The 17,894-nt window shown below is 43.0% G+C and overlaps 1 protein-coding gene across 2 annotated transcripts in view; it reads right to left on the bottom strand.

Moving 5' to 3' along the window:
- The window catches only part of LOC306876390 (plexin domain-containing protein 2-like), a 75,603-nt gene that overhangs the window by 6,711 nt on the left and 50,998 nt on the right, over positions 1–17,894 (bottom strand). For both annotated transcript variants that reach the window (XM_079427505.1, XM_079427504.1), the window contains exons 8-11: positions 8,103–8,198; positions 7,767–7,848; positions 3,333–3,393; positions 1,956–2,109 (exon numbers count right to left, since the gene is read on the bottom strand). In XM_079427505.1, coding sequence (XP_079283631.1) covers positions 1,956–2,109; positions 3,333–3,393; positions 7,767–7,848; positions 8,103–8,198 — 393 coding nt within the window. The remainder of the gene's footprint in view (positions 1–1,955; positions 2,110–3,332; positions 3,394–7,766; positions 7,849–8,102; positions 8,199–17,894) is intronic.

Here is a 17,894-nt window from a genome sequence, read left to right on the forward strand (position 1 = left end):
AATAGGTCGCACATGTGTGTGATGAACACTACAAAGAGATTAGAAAATATGTCTTTGATTGGAGAGCAAGTTTTGGATTTGTAATGCATTTTTAATGAACAATCCACTCCAAGATTCTTGAATATACTTTCTAGTGAGCTGAAGAGCTCCTGTCTGAGACAGACAGGTCAACATCTGCTACAGGCAATTCTGCTGAGAACTGAAACTGAAATGAAGTAGCACAATAACAGCTGATGCTTCCGTATCCACTGTAGCCAGTAGTGTTATAGCAAGATATCAAGTTTCTCATTTACAGCATGTTACATGCTTTCATTCACACACCTGAATTGCTGCCATATGTTACATTGGGGTTATAGATGGATGACTGTAATAATAAAATTCACTCTGATAAAAATGTTAACATAAAACGTGCGTCGTGCTTATTTTATTCAAGTCAAACCTCACTGAATCAACTTGGACACAAAGTTATGCCAACAAAACTACATTTAAGGTTCTTTATGATTTAAGGGAGAATAAAAATTTTCATATTGTTTCAAACCTGTATGGTTTACTTTCTTCTGTGGAACACGCAATATTTTTGTCCATACAATGGAAGTCAATGGTCACCAAAGCTGTTTGGTTAACAACCTTCTTCAAAATATCCAAAAATGTCTTCAAAACATCTTTTGTGTTTAGAAGAAAGTCATACAGGTTTGGAACAACATGAGTGTGAGTGAAGGATGACAGAATTATTATATTTGGCTGAACTGTGACAAACGCAGGTTTCCAATTTTAAAGTAAATGTACTTTAAATGTACATAAATGTCTTGATTGTTTGATATGGACCTTTCAGCATTTTAATTCTGTTGTCATAATAACATAAGTTAAAGAAACAACCAGTTAATGAAGGAGGGATGAAGGAAGGAGAGTGTAAACAAGAAATACCTGCCTTTTCAATGACCTCATTAATCATGGCTTTATTGAGCACTCTGAGAAACTGTTAATGATGAACAGATTGTTTCACGTAGTTAATCACTTTAAGTGGACTCCTGGCAACCCTGAGACTAACATACTTTTTGTGGCCAGATCCTTTCCTGCCTGTAAAAACAAAGAGCGGTGGTGCCACTGACTCACGTGAAGTCAGCAGGTATTCACAGCTAGCCTGCCTTTCGTTTTAAAACATGACAGAAACAAACAACACTATCATCATCTTCTATATAAGGCTTCCTATATAGCCCCTCCCAGAATGAAATCTCACTGAAAAAGTGTTATACTGACAGAACTGCTGCAATAATATGCAAGTAATAATTAGACTTCTTTAGATCGACTTGTAAGCTAGACTAATAAGTAGGAAGAAAATGAAATGAGAAGTTTAATTTCTTATTCTGAAATTTGGCTACAACTACTGCTCCTCTAGATTTGAAATATTTATGAGTGTATTCATAATTCACAGTCAGACGAGATTTATAATTTATGCTGTGTTGTTTACTGTCTGATAATGTGTTTGTACAAATCACAAAGAAAAACAGAGCAAAGCACACAACATGAGGTCAGAGTTAAACAATAGTTAAGTGGTATATGGTGTATTTTTAGTGTATTTCCTGTAAGTGTCAGTGTTTAAGGAAGATTCTACAATGATGAGCATGATTATCTATTGAACCCCATTTATGAGCAAACCCCTTCAGCTACATTCTGAATGTTCTTTAATATAGAATGTTTCTTCCCCAGAAATTGATTTTCCCCAGACTCATAAAGCACAAATAAGCCTTTCTTTTTCTGTGTCTATTGATTTATGTAGAATTCATTTGTGCCCTCTTAACATTATCCTGCTGCATTCTTACCAGGAGCAGTCACTTGTAACTAATGGTTTAGATCAATGACCCGTTGGTTTCCTGTCATCAAAGGATTGTAACATCAGTTTCATGTTCCATATTTCAGTCTAAGTGGTATGTGTGTTCATTCAGGTATGCCAGTACCTTCTGTTGGTATGCTGGTGGGCATGTGTGATGGAGCTTTGGTAGATTGACCCTCAGTAGTTCCTCTGTTTCTTGTGGTCTTCTTAGCAACTGATGCAGTGGTCAGCAGATTGAGATTGGTAGTATTGATGATGTCACAGGTGTTATCCTTAGTCTGCAAATGAAAGACGGGTGAAGACAGGTGATTTGAGATATGCTAGATATGTTGGCTATACATTTTGGTACAGTAACATTAAAGGGTTAGTTCACCCACAAATGTCAATTCTGTCATTAATTACTCACCCTCACGTCGTTCCAATCTTCGGAACACAAATTAAGATATTTTGATGAATTCCGAGAGCTCTCTCACCCTCCCAGACAGCAATGTAATTAACACGATCAACGTCCAGAAATGTAGCAAGGAGATCGGTAAAATAATCCATGTGACATCAGTGGTTCAACCGTAACTTTACAAAGCTACGAGAATACTTTTTGTATTTTCGCAACGTGGAAACATTGTCTACGTTGTTTGCGCTTTGATCTGAACAAAAACAATGTTTCCACGTAGTGCAGCTGACACAGAACAGCATACGTTGTTTATGTTCAGTGGATACACTCCAAAATGGCACTACAGGGTGACGCGGAGGAGACAAATTTTGAATAAAGTCGTTATTTTTGTTTTCTTTGCACACAAAAAGTATTCTCGTAGCTTTGTATTACAGTTGAACCACTGATGTCAAATGGATTATTTTAACAATGTCCTTGCTATGTTTCTGGACCTTGATTGTGTTAGGATTCTTGCTGTATGGGAGGGTCAGAGAGCTCTCAGATTTCATCAAAATATCTTTATTTGTGTTCCGAAGATGAACGGAGGTATTACAGGTTTGGAACAACATGAGGGTGAGTAATTAATGACAGAATTTACATATTTGGGAGAAATATCCCTTTAAATACGGCAATATTTTATTATCTAAAAACTAGGGCTGTCAGTTCAACATATTAATTTAGTGCAGTTAATTAGTAAAAATAAAACAATATGCTAAACACACACAATTCACAGCCCTTTAATCAAATTCCATAAGGGCAATAACAGCTAAAGATGCCAGTCTGTACAAAGAAAGAAAGAAAGAAAGAAAGAAAGAAAGAAAGAAAGAAAGAAAGAAAGAAAGAAAGAAAGAAAGAAAGAAAGAAAGAAAGAGAATTTACAGTTAAACACCTAAGATACATTGTCATACACGTTACTGATTACTAATGGCCCTGTACAAGGTGGAAAGAAAAAGATAAAAAGAGAGAGAGCATAGCATATCCTTTTTTCTCTGGAAACTGCAGATGAGTTCGTCTATCATGTAGGCACAGAGATTTAGGATAAAAAACATACACAAACATCCACATACACACCTCATCTGGGCAACTGTTATCTACCCAGTCTTGCCGATGGCGATCAAATCCACTGGAACATCTGTCAATATAAATTATAGCAGTCATTAGTATTTTAAAGCCAATAAACACACAAACATGATCTCCATCTTTTATAGATCACTGACCAGTGCAGAAAAATCCTTTGAAATCTTTAACTCTTCTGAGAAACACAGTAAGTGGGTTCCAATTTAAAAAAAGTCGTATGGGTTTAAAACAACAAAAAGGGCAAGTAAATCATGAAATGAATTTTCATTTATGAGTCTTCCAAGAAAGTTCTATTAAGAATGCTCTGTTCACTGTGGTCCAGAACAGGAAATTCAAAACGGTGAAATATACAGAGGACTGTCTACAGCAGTATATCACTAATAGATGCTGGCTTATAGAGTCAGGACTAGGCAATACAGCTAGTATTTCTTTTCCTCCTCCCCTGCCTTCATTTTTTCTTGCATGCAGAATGGAGCACAATGGCCTCGGCTGCTTGGCATTCCTGATGTCTGCTGAGATACAGTCACCCTTACTCCATATCCTTCAGCAGCTCCCCATTCTCCATTCATCTTTTCGTGATGTATTATCTCTTTTCAGTTTACTACAGTTCACCATACACACATCTCCCACCGTGTTTCTCGCTGATATTTGGGGGTCAGAAGAGAAGACACACATTTGTTGCCCAGTCCCTTCACAGGTGGTAAACAAACCAGTTGTTTTTATGTGTATGTGTGTTTGTGTGAGATATTTATTTCGCTTGTCACAGCCGGTTACATTTAAACAAAAATCAAAAGGATGCTATTCCTTTTTGTGGTTGAAAAACAAATCATTTTATACAAGAGTTTATATAAATGGACAAAACTATTACATAAACATGGGAGAAATACTTTCATTTATGCAATAAGTTAATATAAACCGACAGTCTATGGAAATCATGTGTCTTAGATCAGCATTTTTTCAATGTGTTTTCTTTCTTTCGTTCCTTTTTTTCTTGTAATAGCGTGTGTGAGCATCAGCATCAGCAAACACAAGACACTGCTCTGTACACATGATGTGCTCTTGGGAAAGAAGCACCTTGACCAGTGGTGGCAGGGGGCACTATAATGTACGTCAGACTGTCTAAATGAAAGCTTTGGATTAGAGATTTCATGACCCACGGACAAGAAAAGCTCTGCTAAGAGCAGACTGGAACTCATACACACACACACAAACACACACACACACACACACACACACACACACACACACACCAGCCTCTATAGGCCAGAGATTTGCCACAGAATACAGCCGCTGGCTTTGTAAGGCATTTCATTTCTAATTCGCAATTTTGTTGCTCTTTTGTAGTAGCAGCAATTTTGTAATAGATTATTTTTTCTTTATTACCTTCACATGTATTCATTTAGTTACACTTTTCTCCAAAGCAATTTGTTAATGAATAATACAATAAATAAATAATAATAATGCTGGTGAGTAGGAGTGCACAGTATATTAGTATCATCTCAGATACAATAATCTATTAATATATTTATATAAGACAATTCATTTTATATGCTCATTTCCCCTATTTTTATATTAAGATTACCACTGCATTAATCTAATGTTCAAATCTGCCTTTTATATTGTTTTTAATTAATTTATCCAATAAAGTAATATATTTAAAATATATTTATTTCATACTTAGTATAGTTCAAATCTATTAACATATTTACTGACATATTGCTCGAGACTTACTGACATAAAAATTATAATGACACTTTATTTGGAGTACTACTTGTGCACAATGCACATTTCTTAATATTAAGCTTAAAATGTGTTTTAATGTCACTGTTGAGTATTGTATTATCTTTGAATAATATTAGTCTTTAAATGCAAGATATTTAAAGTGTACCTGAAGTATACTTGCAATGATTGTACTAAAGTGGAACTATTGTAAGCATACTTCAGGTACACTTTAAATATATTTCAGTATAACTTTAGTTGGACTTCAGCACAACTTTCACACAATTAAGTGAAAGTGACGTGATGTTTACCCATACTCGGAATTTGTGCTCTGCATTTAACCCATCCTAAGTGGATGGGTTAACACAGCAGTGAACACACACCCAGAGCAGTGGGCAGCCATTTATGCTGCAGCACCCAGGGAGCAGTTGGGGGTTCGGATCAAGGGTCAAGTACCTCAGTCGTGGTATTGAGGGTGGAAGAGTACATTCACTCCCCCCACCTACAATTCCTGCCGGACCTGAGACTCGAATTCGCAACCTTTGGCCATGACCTCCCCTAGGGGGTGCTTCCTTTGAAAGGAAACCTACTGGACAAATACTAAAAGAGTGAATTTTGTACTTAAAGTGCATTAAGTACAAAATTAGTTGTACCAATTTAGCAGACTTTAAGTATACCAGTTTAGTATTCTAAAAGTACTATTGCAGGGTATTTTTATTAAGCACATAAATATGTAAATGTATTTGTAGTATACTTAGTATGAAATAAATGTATTTTAAATAAAGTTTAGTATATTTATTTTCCACTAGGGTAGATTAAATGTCATGACATGAAAATAATTATCCACTTCAGGCCAAAAGATTTATCAGTGCACCCCTACTAGGATGAAAGTAACATGACAAGTGACCCAAAAGTGCCCAAAGTACAAAACATACAAACTAGATTTCAAATGATTGAATTATTTAGTGAACAAATTTGATTTAGTGTAATTTACTTTTGTAGCTTTGTCATGGTCATTATGTCTTTCTTTCAGTTTCTCTCCCAAGTAGTTTCCCCAAGCACTAATGAATCATACAAGGAAGAAAAGTAAAACTGAAATATATCTCTGTAGATTTGAGGTTGCCTATGGCGGCGGCCACATTCTTCGTCAGCACTTCTCCAACCTTTCATAATCTCATTTACATGTTAATGGCTGTAAATGCAGTCAGCTCAAATTTATTCTGATCCAGTAATAATCTGACCTTGAGGGTGAAATAATGCTTTTCCAAATATGCAAATGAAGGTTTTTGATGCACATAATCATTACTAATAAACTCCTATGTTAAAGTCATTTAATTACTTCAGAATAATGACATATGAAGGATTATAAGTGCAACACTTTGCTACAGTATTACGGTCTTCTGTTCAGTTACAGCTTGTTTTTGTGTGTGTGTCAACTGCATCATATCAGACTTCGTCTGCTCTCTCCAAAGACAAGGGCTAAATTGTTGATAAATTGCATCGGGACTGTCAGTTATTAGCTTAAGTCAACTGAGTTACCTGCATTTACTGTTTCATTAGTCTGCTCTTTTACTCTCTCCTTCTCTCACACACAAACACACAGCCATAATCAAGCCAAAAAAAAACCTGACTTTAATTGCTGCAGCAATTTCTAACTTTACATCGTTTCCATAACCTCCAGTCAAACAAAAATGGTCATGCATATTGATGAAGACTAAATATAACTCCCTTGTCTACCAGGAGACGATTCAAGACTCAGTGTTTTGATTTAATTATACAATACAGCAGGTTTCCTAGAGTGGATGGAAAAACCAAGGTCCCACTGACATTGAAAGATGTGCTTGCGCTATGCATCATTATTTTGTGTATGAAATGATTGATAAAATAACAAACTGGACTGAAAAATGCTACAGCTCAATAAACGTGTGTAGCACACATGCACTTGATAAAGGGAAAAAGTAAAACTACTCTAACACAAGTGAATTGGCCTTTTTCTCTCTCTGCTAGTCATAAACTAATTCTCACAATAAACACCAACTGGGATTTTATATTCCTGAATCCCTCAAACTATGTGTATGCATGCGGGTGGGTGTGTATGTATGTGCTCGAGAATGAGAGCGAGGGATTGAAAGAGTAGACAGATGGAAGGATTGCAAGGAAAATAAAGCAGAAGGAGGTCGGGTGTCTCTGTCTCGTCTGTTTTTGGGTATGTGATCTACAGAGAAAAGCTGTCTGGGTTCGAGAGGTGAGGGTCCGGGCATGAATCAGCAGGATTGTGACTTTATTTTCCCTCTTTCTTACGTTCTCTGAAAAAAGCAATCTTGGTTTGAAAGATTCTCTGCCACATTTAAAGCACTAATACTTAGAAAAATGCAATGCAAGTCAATGGAAGAGACATTTTGTTAATGGTTTACACATGATGTTTACAATTCGTTTCAATTTTTAGGCCATCTTTATATACAAAGGCAATCTTGTAACATTGTGACTGCTGAATTAGAAGTGGTGAATTATCGCCACATCTTGTGAATGTCTGTGTTGAGCGTGCTTGTGTTTCAGCAACAGCTGACAGAACTTATAAAATGTAAATTACTCCCCTCGTTCATTGCACCACCTCAAGGCAAGCGGTCTGAGAACCACATCTTCAATTCCAGTAAAATGACATTAGAATAGGGGAAAGAGAGACGGATGAAGAGAGCTTTGTTTTCTCACCTATTGAACCGGTGACACCAGCTGCAGTTGAAGTTAATCTGTGATGCTATGCAAGAAGTGCAGCTTGTGAATTGAAGACATGCTGCGAAAAAGAAAAAAAGACATAGAAAATGCATAAGCACAGAATCAATCACGAATAGAGCAAAAGGCTAATAGAACAATGAACTGGATTTCCATATAACTTGTGATAAAAACTCTAATATAAACTAATATAACTAATATAAAATCTGACATTGCAGATAAAGAGGTACAACAAAATAAGCCTCTATTAGGTACATCACATAATTTTTCTATAATTCTATTAGCAAGACTGTTTGTGTGTGTCCGTTGGCTTACTGGGTAGTGGCATCATTTCTACAGCTGTACTGCTGGTAATTTTGGTCTTTAACAGCTCCACTCTGTGATACTCATATATAGTTTTCCTCCGCACATCTAGAGCCAAACAAACACACATTACAATCACCATGTGAAGCATTTGGGTTGTTGAAACTTCTGTAGCACAAGCAATTAGAAAGAGAGTTAGAGCATTTTTCGGTAAAGTTCATATCTTCTCATGTACGTTACCTCTTAATTGCCATTTTTAACACATTTACAGTACCTTTAACTTGTTTAATCCACCTTATTTTTTAATGTGTGGGGATTTTTAACTTGAATGTTAAGGCTTCTGTCATAATCTGCTTCCAGTTATTTTAGTATAATGTTTATTTATTTAACCTGGAAAATGTGTCACCATTAATTGTAACTGGAACATGACTTTATACTAGATAAAAAGTGAGAACCAGGGACGGATTAACGCACTTACTGTGCACCTGCCCAGGGCACTGGACCAGAGGGGGGCCCAGCCAAAATACCGCTACTCCCAGAACGCGATTTCAACCACGCCCCCTCAGATATTTGAGGCAAGTGGATTTTGAATGCAGCATCCAAAAGAAAAAAAAAAAAAAATAGCCGAATAATATTTTTTATATTTAATAAACGATCACACCGGTGTGATTAGATCATTCAGTGAGGCACATCATCAGCTGCTAAATTAAAATCTGCGTTCGCTCATCTTCACTGGCTGGCAGCCAGAGACTAGAGCCCTGCACAGGCCTCAAATTTAGGCCCTAGTCCGGCCCTGGCCCGAGACGCTCAGGCCCTAGCCCGGCTCACGTCCGACAGTTTATCAGAATAACCGGCCCGGGTCCGACCCGAGCCCTTTTTTTCCCCCTTCTCCCAAAACAGTTTATACTACTGTTAAAATCGTTCAGTTTTCTATGTAATGGCAAAATTATTATATTTCGTTTCGTTTTTTTATTAAGTTAATTTAGTGAAACGTTTGGAGCATTTTTGTTCGTTAAATATAGTAATAAGTCCTAAGTTTGTTTTTTAAAGTAACGACCAAGTGGCCAGCGGCAGACAGTGAGCTGATCATAGCCTATGTTTGATAGATTTAGCCTCCTCAAACCATCACGACTTGCCTAAAATAAAATCTATTGATATACTAAAACAGTTCAAGTATATAACAGTGTTTAAACGTTAAACCTGCGATATAATAATAATGTGCACTAGCCTATATCTAAGTTTGTGCTGAGAGTGGAAGCTAAAGCGCGCTCTGCAGGACATGGAGGCACCAGCGCAAACACTTGCTTTTTTTCAGTGGAAACTTAAAATAGCCTACGACATAATTGTTTTCTGATAAAGGTAAGAGTAATACATCATTCGGAACTGTAAAGGGTCTACTTTTATTTATGGGCACTCACAATATCAACGAAACGTGCTTTTATAAAACAAAGAAAACAAACATGATGCGCTTTCTGCCGTCTCGTCTTGAACAGGAGCGCTTCACAAAAATGAACCGAAGCAGCGCGAATACATGCCTCACAGACATGATAAATATATCAATAGAAAGCTTTAAATTATCACTTAACGAAATAAATAAATTGAAAACAAAAACTCTATAATCTTGATCATAATCAATAAAGATGCATTTCTCTCTAAAGGCGCGTCTAATGAGGAGACAGCGAGTCCGGATCAGCAATTTCATCCTTGCGGCACGGACTCAGAAAACCTAGTATATTAGTAAATAATTCAAATATCCCCTTAATATTTCGCGCAGACACATTCATGGCTATGTTTGCTGGGGTTTTACAGCAAGCTTTAACCTATTGCGTGCATTTGAACGCAGAACTCTTCATCTTCGCTGAAGTCACTTGCGCTCTCTGGTGCTGCTGCGGGACACTAAACACCGTCGAGCTGCTCTCAGTCGCGGCACGGTCTCGTGTTGTTTCCACCAGCGCGGCAATTTTTTTTCATCGCTAATTGATGGATGTCTACAATATAAAAATAAGGAGAAACCTAAAACAGGCCCGAGGCCTGGCCCCCGTCTGAACTATGACGTGAAAATTGGCCTTTTGCCGAACTTTATTTCTCCCTTTTCAAATCTCATATCACATCTTAAAGGCATTTATTTTTAATAAAAATTTAAGAAATAACCAAAAAGTTGAAAAAGTATCGGGTAGGGTTAGGTTAGGTGTAGGGAGGGCTTTATTATCAATAAGGTGGCATCCATTTAATAATCTGAATTAAAATGATAATTTACACTCAGTACTTTATTATTGAATACTGTTTTATAAAGTAATACCATACTGAAGTGCAGATAATTGCCACTATTTTGCAGCAAGTAGTATAATAGTAGAAAATCCTGCTATTTTAACAGTGTAAATATAATCTATAGCTATTTGCACTTAGTGTAAATAACATATTGCTAAAAATACTGCTGTTTTTACTCAGTGTAGATAGAATCCATTGCTATTTGAACTTTGAAAATGACCGCGATTTCAACTAAGAGGGGCCTTTAATCAGTCCGTGCCCAGGGCACCTCTGCGTCATGATCCGTCCCTGTTCAGAATGTCTCGGTTACGTATGTAACCCTCGTTCCCTGAAGGAGCGAACGGAGACGTCACGTCGGGTGACCGACGAATTGGGATGTCGCTTAGAGAGAGCAATCCACTTCGAGTGTAACTAAACGAGCCAATGCACATTGGCATGTGATTATTGCATCCAGCTGCCGCTGATCACAGTGTGAGTACAAGTAGGCAGCAGGTGCAGCGCATATTCAGGTTTTCGTTGAGGAAAAAATGGCGATGGAAAAAATGGCGATGGGACGTGACGTCTCCGTTCCCTCCTTCAGGGAACGAGGGTTACATACGTAACCGAGATGTTCCCTTTCAGTTGGTCACTCCGAGTCACGTCGGGTGACCGACGAATTGGGATCCCTACCAGAGGGCCACGGATACTGCCCCTTCCAGTCTCCTGTGGAAGCCTCCTGCGCCCCTACTTTTTGGCACAGGTCAGGGCTTACCACAAGAAGACCAGCTACTGTGCTATGGCACTATCCACTTAGTAAGACTGGATAACATTGGGAAAACGTACCTGTTCCACTTGGAACAGGAACGCTGCGGAAGCCCAACCTTCCTGAAGGAGGTTCAGAAGCACTTACGCATATGAACAACCGCTTAGGTGCATATGGAAGATTAGAGGTGATTGTAGCCTCTTGGATAATAGCAGAACGTCTGCTGAGGAAACACGGGCTCAGAGGCTTACACATATGGAATCCAATTAGGTCTCTACATATGTAACCCAGCCCTCTACCGGTTCTCAAGGATTCATTGAGTGAGGGCCTGGCGCCGGATGCTCCACCACGTCTGGCTGCCAAGAGGATGGAAGAGCTCGACAGGGTCTACAGTACGGACTCTCTGGAGCAGTTTTAGCAAGCTGACCTGAAACCGGAGCCTCTCAGTGCTTCTATCCGTTTGAGGTGAGAACACAGGTGGAGACCGGTTCCACACAAAGGCTATAGAATCTAGTGAACGTGTTAGGGGTCGCCCAGCCCGCAGCTCTACAAATATCTGTCAGCGAGGCGCCATGAGCCGACGCCCAGGAGGATGCAACACTTCTAGTAGAGTGGGCTCTCAACCTGAATGGGCAGGGCACACCCTGTGCCTGATAAGCCAGGGTGATGCCGTCCACTATCCAGTGGGCCATCCTCTGCTTGGAGACGGCATTCCCCTTCTGCCGGCCTCCGTGACAGACAAAGAGCTGGTCTGAGGTCCTGAAGCTTCACGTCCTGTCAACGTATCTCTCAATGCTCGGACGGGACAAAGCAAAGCTAGGGCTGGGTCTGCCTCCTCCAGGGGCAGTGCTTGCAGGCTCACCACCTGGTCCCTGAAGGGAGTAGTGGGAACCTTGGGCACATAGCCAGGACGGGGCCTCAGGATTACCTGGGAGTCAGCCGGCCCAAACTCTAGGCACAAATCGTCGACCGAAAATGCGTGCAGGTCCCCTACCCTCTTGATGGAGGCCAATGCCAGCAGGAGCAGAGTCTTCATGGAAATAAACTTCAGCTCGACTGTCTGTAAAGGCTCAAATGGGCCCTGCTGTAGTGCTCTGAGCACTAGAGACAGGTCCCAAGAGGGTATAGAGCGGGGCCGTGGAGGATTTAAGGAACCTGATGACCAAGTCATGCTTCCCCACCGACTTCCCTTCCATGGGGTCGTGGTAGGCAGCAATTGCAGCCACATAGGGTGGATGGAGACAGCCTTCTCTCCAACCCCTGCTGCAAGAAGGACAGCATGACTCTGATCGGGCACTTCCGGGGGTCTTCTCGATGAGAAGAATACCATTCGACGAACAGGTTCCACTTCAAGGCAGAAGCATGTCTCATAGACGGTGCTCTCGCCGAAGTGATGGTGTCAACTACCTCTTGGGGTAGGTCACCTAGAACCTCCGTGTTCCGTCCAGGGACCAGACATGAAGTTTCCAGAGGTCTGGACGCGGGTGCCATAAGGTGCCCCGTCTCTGAGTCAGTAGATCCTTCCTCAGAGGAATCTGCCATGGAGGGGCTGTCACGAGGAGCATCAGTTCTGGGAACCAAGTCCGAGTGGGCCAGTATGGCGCCACAAGGAGGACCTGCTCTTCCTCCTCCCTAATCTTGCACAGTGTCTATGCGAGAAGGCTCAATGGGGGATACATACTTGCGAAGGACCCGCAGCAAGCTGAAGCGGGTCTGAAACGTCTCCAAATCAGCTGGACCGTCTGGGGATGGAGTCTCCACTCTCCGGGGAGCGCAGCTTGTGACAGCTCATCAGCTGCCCGGTAGAGCAAACCCAGAATGTGAATGGCACAAAGCGACCTCAGATGCTTCTGACTCCAGAGGAGGAGGTGGGAGCGAGTTGCGACATGCGACGAGAGCGTAGACCTCCTTGTCAGTTGATGTACACAAAGGTCGCAGTGTTGTCCGTACGGACCAGTACGTGCTTGCCTCGTAAGCGCCCGTCCAAACCCCCGACACTGAAAGCCCGTCGAACGTGGCCCCCCAGCCGGTGGTGGAGGCATCCGTGTAAACCACAGCATGCTTGGAGACCTGTTCCAGGGGCACTCCCGCCCGGAGAAACGAGAGGTCTGACTATGGGGTGAGGGTTTGGCGGCAGGCCGGTGTGACTTGGACCCGGTGAGTGCTGCGTTGCCACGCCCACCTCGGGACTCGGCCATGGAGCCAGTGTTGAAGCGGTCTCATATGAAGCAGCCCCAGCGGCGTGACTGCCGCCACAGCTGCCATATGCCCCAGGAGCCTCTGAAATTGTTTCAGTGGGACCGCTGTCCTGCTCTTGAACGTATTCAAGCAGTTCAACACCGACTGAGCACGTTCTTGCGTGAGGCGTGCTGTCGGATCGACCGAATCCAACTCCATAACGAGAAAAGAGATCCTCTGCGTCGGGGAGAGTTTGCTCTTTTCCCAGTTGACCCGAAGGCCCAACTGGCTGAGGTGCGAGAGCACCAAGTCCCTGTGTTCGCACAACTGGTCCTGAGACTGAGCCAGTATGAGCCAGTCATCGAGGTAGTTGAGAAGGCAAACGCGAACGCCCTGTTCTCTCAGGGGAACAAGAACTGCCTCCGCAACTTTCGTGAAGACACGGGGCGACAGGGACAGCCCAAAGGGCAGGACCTTGTACTGATATGCCCGTCCTTCGAACGCAAACTGCAGGAATGGCCCGTGGCGCGGAAGGATCGACACATGGACGTAGGCGTCCTTCAGGTCGATTGCTGCAAACCAACCTCAGGGACGCATGCACCTGAAGATGCATTTCTGCGTGAGCATCTTGAACGGAACCTTGTGAAGGGCCTGGTTCAAGACGCGCAGATCCAAGATTGGTCTCAACCCACTGCCTTTCTTGGGTACAATGAGGTAAGGGCTGTAAAACCCCGTCCTCATATCGGCTGGAGGGACCGGCTCTATCGCATCCTTCGCCAGGAGGACTGCAATCTCTGCACGCAAGACAGGAGCATCTGCCGCCTTCACTGAAGTGAATTGGACGGCCCTGAACTTGGGAGGACGCCGGGCGAACTGAATCGCATAGCCGAGTCTGATGGTCTGACGGAGCCAACGAGACAGACTGGAAAGCACTAGCCAGGCTCCCAGAAACAGTACAAACGGCACCTACGGAACCACCGACGTATCTGCCGTGGGGAAGCGAAGGGGGACGCAGGGACCCGGCTCGGGCATCTCGTTGCCGGTCCGAAGCAGGATCAACATGTGTGCAACACCAACCTGCGTTCTGGCAGAGGGTGCGTGAGTAGTACGATTGATCGCACTATCGGAGGAGGGTGAGTGTGAATCAAGACTGTCTCATCCACAACTCCCCGTCTCCTCTGGGGACCCAGAGATAGAGGAAATTGCTCTTTTGTCGAGGTTTTGGGGACCACTGACCATGAGGCCAGTGGCGGGGGAAAAAAGAAACAAAGATTGTCCGCCCGGCCCTCCTCCTGGGGAGGGTGTGGTGCGTTTACCATCTCCCGAAGAGCATCCTCCTCCATCTCCAGGTCGCCTGTTTCAGGGCCTCTTGCTCTTCTGCTTGCCACCAGATTTGGCGGGGGCCTGGATGGGCGAGGCTGCTGCCCTGTGACCGGCTCCACGGCGCTGCTTTGCTGGAGGCTGTTGCATTTGCTGCGCTGGTGGCCGGGTGGAGGCAGCAGCTGCACGCCGGGGCAGGATGTGCCTGATGGCCTCAGTCTGCTTCTGTGCAGCAGAGAACTGCTGGGCGTAATTCTCCACTGCGTCGCCGAAAAGGCCGGTCTGGGACACGGGAATTCAAGAACCGCATCTTGTCAGACTCCCTCAAGTCGGCCAGACACAGCCAGAGATGGCGTTCCTGGACCACCATAGTGGACATCGCACGGCCCAGTGACCTTCGTCGCTCATAGCGAGAGGTCAGTAGCAGTACGAAACTCTTTGAGAACTTCTGGGTCGTGCCCACCCTCGTGCCTTGGCCTGATGAACCTGCAACAACGCCATAGCGTGTAGAGTGGAAGCAGCTTCCCCACAGGCCGCATAAGCACTGCCGGTCAGGGCCGACAAGTACCTACAGGCCCGGGAGGGGAGCGATGGATTCCCATGCCAGCGGTATTTGGACACAATTGCATCGCAACCGACCGCTCCACAGGCGGGATCTCCGTATACCCCCGCGCTGCCCCACCGTCGAGGGTGGTGAGGGAGGACGAGCCACCAGGACGGTTTCAGGCAATGAAAGGTGCCGTCCACGACCCAGTGAGCTCTTCATGCACCTCCGGGAAGAAAGGTACTGGGGTGGGGCCCTGAGAACCAGTGCGAGCCACCCCGAGAAACCAATCCTCCAACTTTGAGGGTTCAGGACACGGTGGAGGTTTCCACTCGAGCCCGACCCTCTCGGCAGCCCGGGCAAGCATAGACACATTTCCGGATCCGAATCCGCCCAGAAGGCGGCAGCGGTGCCGAATCATCATCTCCAGACAGGTCTGGCTCACCCTCAGATGTAGCGATCGACATCCGATCGTCGGGAGGGAGCACCAAAGGATACAAGTGGTACCCCACGAGAGGGTCCAGCCTATTCCTTCGGCAGCTCCACAGGCTGTGCAGTGCCGGTGGAAGGAGGAGCCCTCGGAGGTTGGTTCCTCGGAGGGGAATTCCTCACCGTCACCATAAGACCAGTCTGGCTACTGCCAGAAGTAGCACCCCCAGCTACCCAGGGGGAGCCCTATATCTAGGCAGAGGCACGGGCACCCTGCCCCTTTGCAGGAAACGGAGTCTGGTCCACAACTCCGCGACGGTCATTTTCCCACAATGGGAGCATGACTCGTCCACGAAAGCCACATCAGCATGCTTAACGCCCAGACACGAGAGGCAGCGATCATGACCATCACACCCAGCGCCAGGTAATGACCGCATCCAGAAACGCACGGGCGGAAAGGCATCTTTAAAAAGACACGTCTTTAAAAAGATGTTCCACCTGTGAATGTCTCTTTCAGAATTCGCTCTTTTAGTGTGCTGAAGCGCACAGGGGAGATGGCCGCCTGCGACACAAACAGTGGGTAGTGCAGCCTGATGTGTGCAATCCACTCGACACGGAAGAACCACCGCCGCTGAAGCGCCATACCACCAGCACGAGAGCTTCCTTGAGAGCGTTGACTTTGTAGCGAATTTCATGTGATGAACTCTGCTAATAAAAGAGGTCTTCCCCTTTAAATTTTCCTTATTGGAATATGACGTCATTTTTAGAGAGGAAATAAATGTCCGGTGTTGTTAGCGTTTCACATGTTCAGTTCGACGTCCTCTAAGTCTTTCTCTGTTCTTCTGCTGAAGCCGAATTGTGAGTGTTTGAATCTCCCTCTGAATCTGTTGAAGTTTTCGGAGTGCTTGTTTCTCCTGTTGATGCCATATTGGGAGTGATTCGAGTCTGCCGCTGAAGTCGTGTTCGGAGTGCTTATTTCTCCCGTTGATGATGTGTTTGGAGAGAAGTTATGCCGTTAACATGATTTAAAACGGAGATTGAAGATAAGTCAAGCATGTTAGGGAAAGTGTAAGTGCAACTCTCCTTTTTTGTTGTTTATTTTTAAAGGAGGAAATTGATGGTTATTTCTGTGCTAATTGTATTTCCCTTGTTTGTGTTTAGGGGTGGGTTTTTGTTTCTTTATTTGGAATTGGATACAGTTTTGAACTACCAATGCTCAACGGACATTTCGTAACGCGTTTGGTGATTTACACTATGAACGATGTAAGGTCGGCCGACATTTATCACCATATTTGTGGAATTTAAGGTATGGACAATACATGAGTGAAAATCACATTGCTAAATACGTTTTGAATGGACTGGGAGCTATGAAGTTACATATTACTTGCTTTTCAGTGCTTTTTTGTCCTTTTTGATATGTTTGGATTTATTGTATTGTTGAATTCAGAGAAGATATTGTGAATGTGTAATGTATTTCATGAAACTGTGAATATATGTTATTTTCACCTGCTTGTTTGGTTGATGAAGGGTCATTTGAATTAATAACATAACACGTGATTATAGATAGGATATGATAGGGATCTTATAAATGGATATAACATGCATTAGATTCCTTTGGGACGTTTTTTTTTTTTTATTACTACTAAATTGTCTGGATAGTTACCAGGCTGGCACCTCAAATTAATAATCAATAATCGCATGCCAATGTGCATTGGCTTGTTTAGTTACACTCGAAGTGGATTGGTCTCTCTAAGCGAGATCCCAATTCGTTGGTCACCCGACATGACTTGGAGAGACTGACTTAAAGGGAACACCACTGCATGATACTGCCACAAGTATTTCATATTGTATTATTGTCATTTATTATCATAATCATGAACACTGGTTTGTAGTGCAACTAGTTTTATTATTTACTGTACTTTGTTATTCTTATAATTATTTACCAGGAGCAGCAAACGAATCTGAAGTCTCATTCATTCATATTAAATAGCTTACTTCCACACACTAAAAAATCCCTATGCTCTTTTAAACAAGATGTTATCCACAATTGTGAAAACGTCCTAATATGTTTTTTTATACAAGGCATGAATTCACTTGGGCATGTCTGTCATTCTACAAATAGATGGAGAAGTTTAATTCCATATTAAATGATGGGAATCAATACCAAAAAAAGGAACTAGTAAAGATGTATGTGCTCAGTAAAGATCTGTATCCAGGCTAAAACTGACAAAACCTGCATTGGGCCACTGTGTGAGAACTTAAGAGTGCACTGATTGCATGCAAAATTACCGGACACTCTTCCCTAGCATTGGGATGCATGATT

This window comes from Barbus barbus (genome assembly GCF_936440315.1).
Source record: "Barbus barbus genome assembly, chromosome: 1".
Classification (NCBI taxonomy): Eukaryota; Metazoa; Chordata; class Actinopteri; order Cypriniformes; family Cyprinidae; genus Barbus; species Barbus barbus.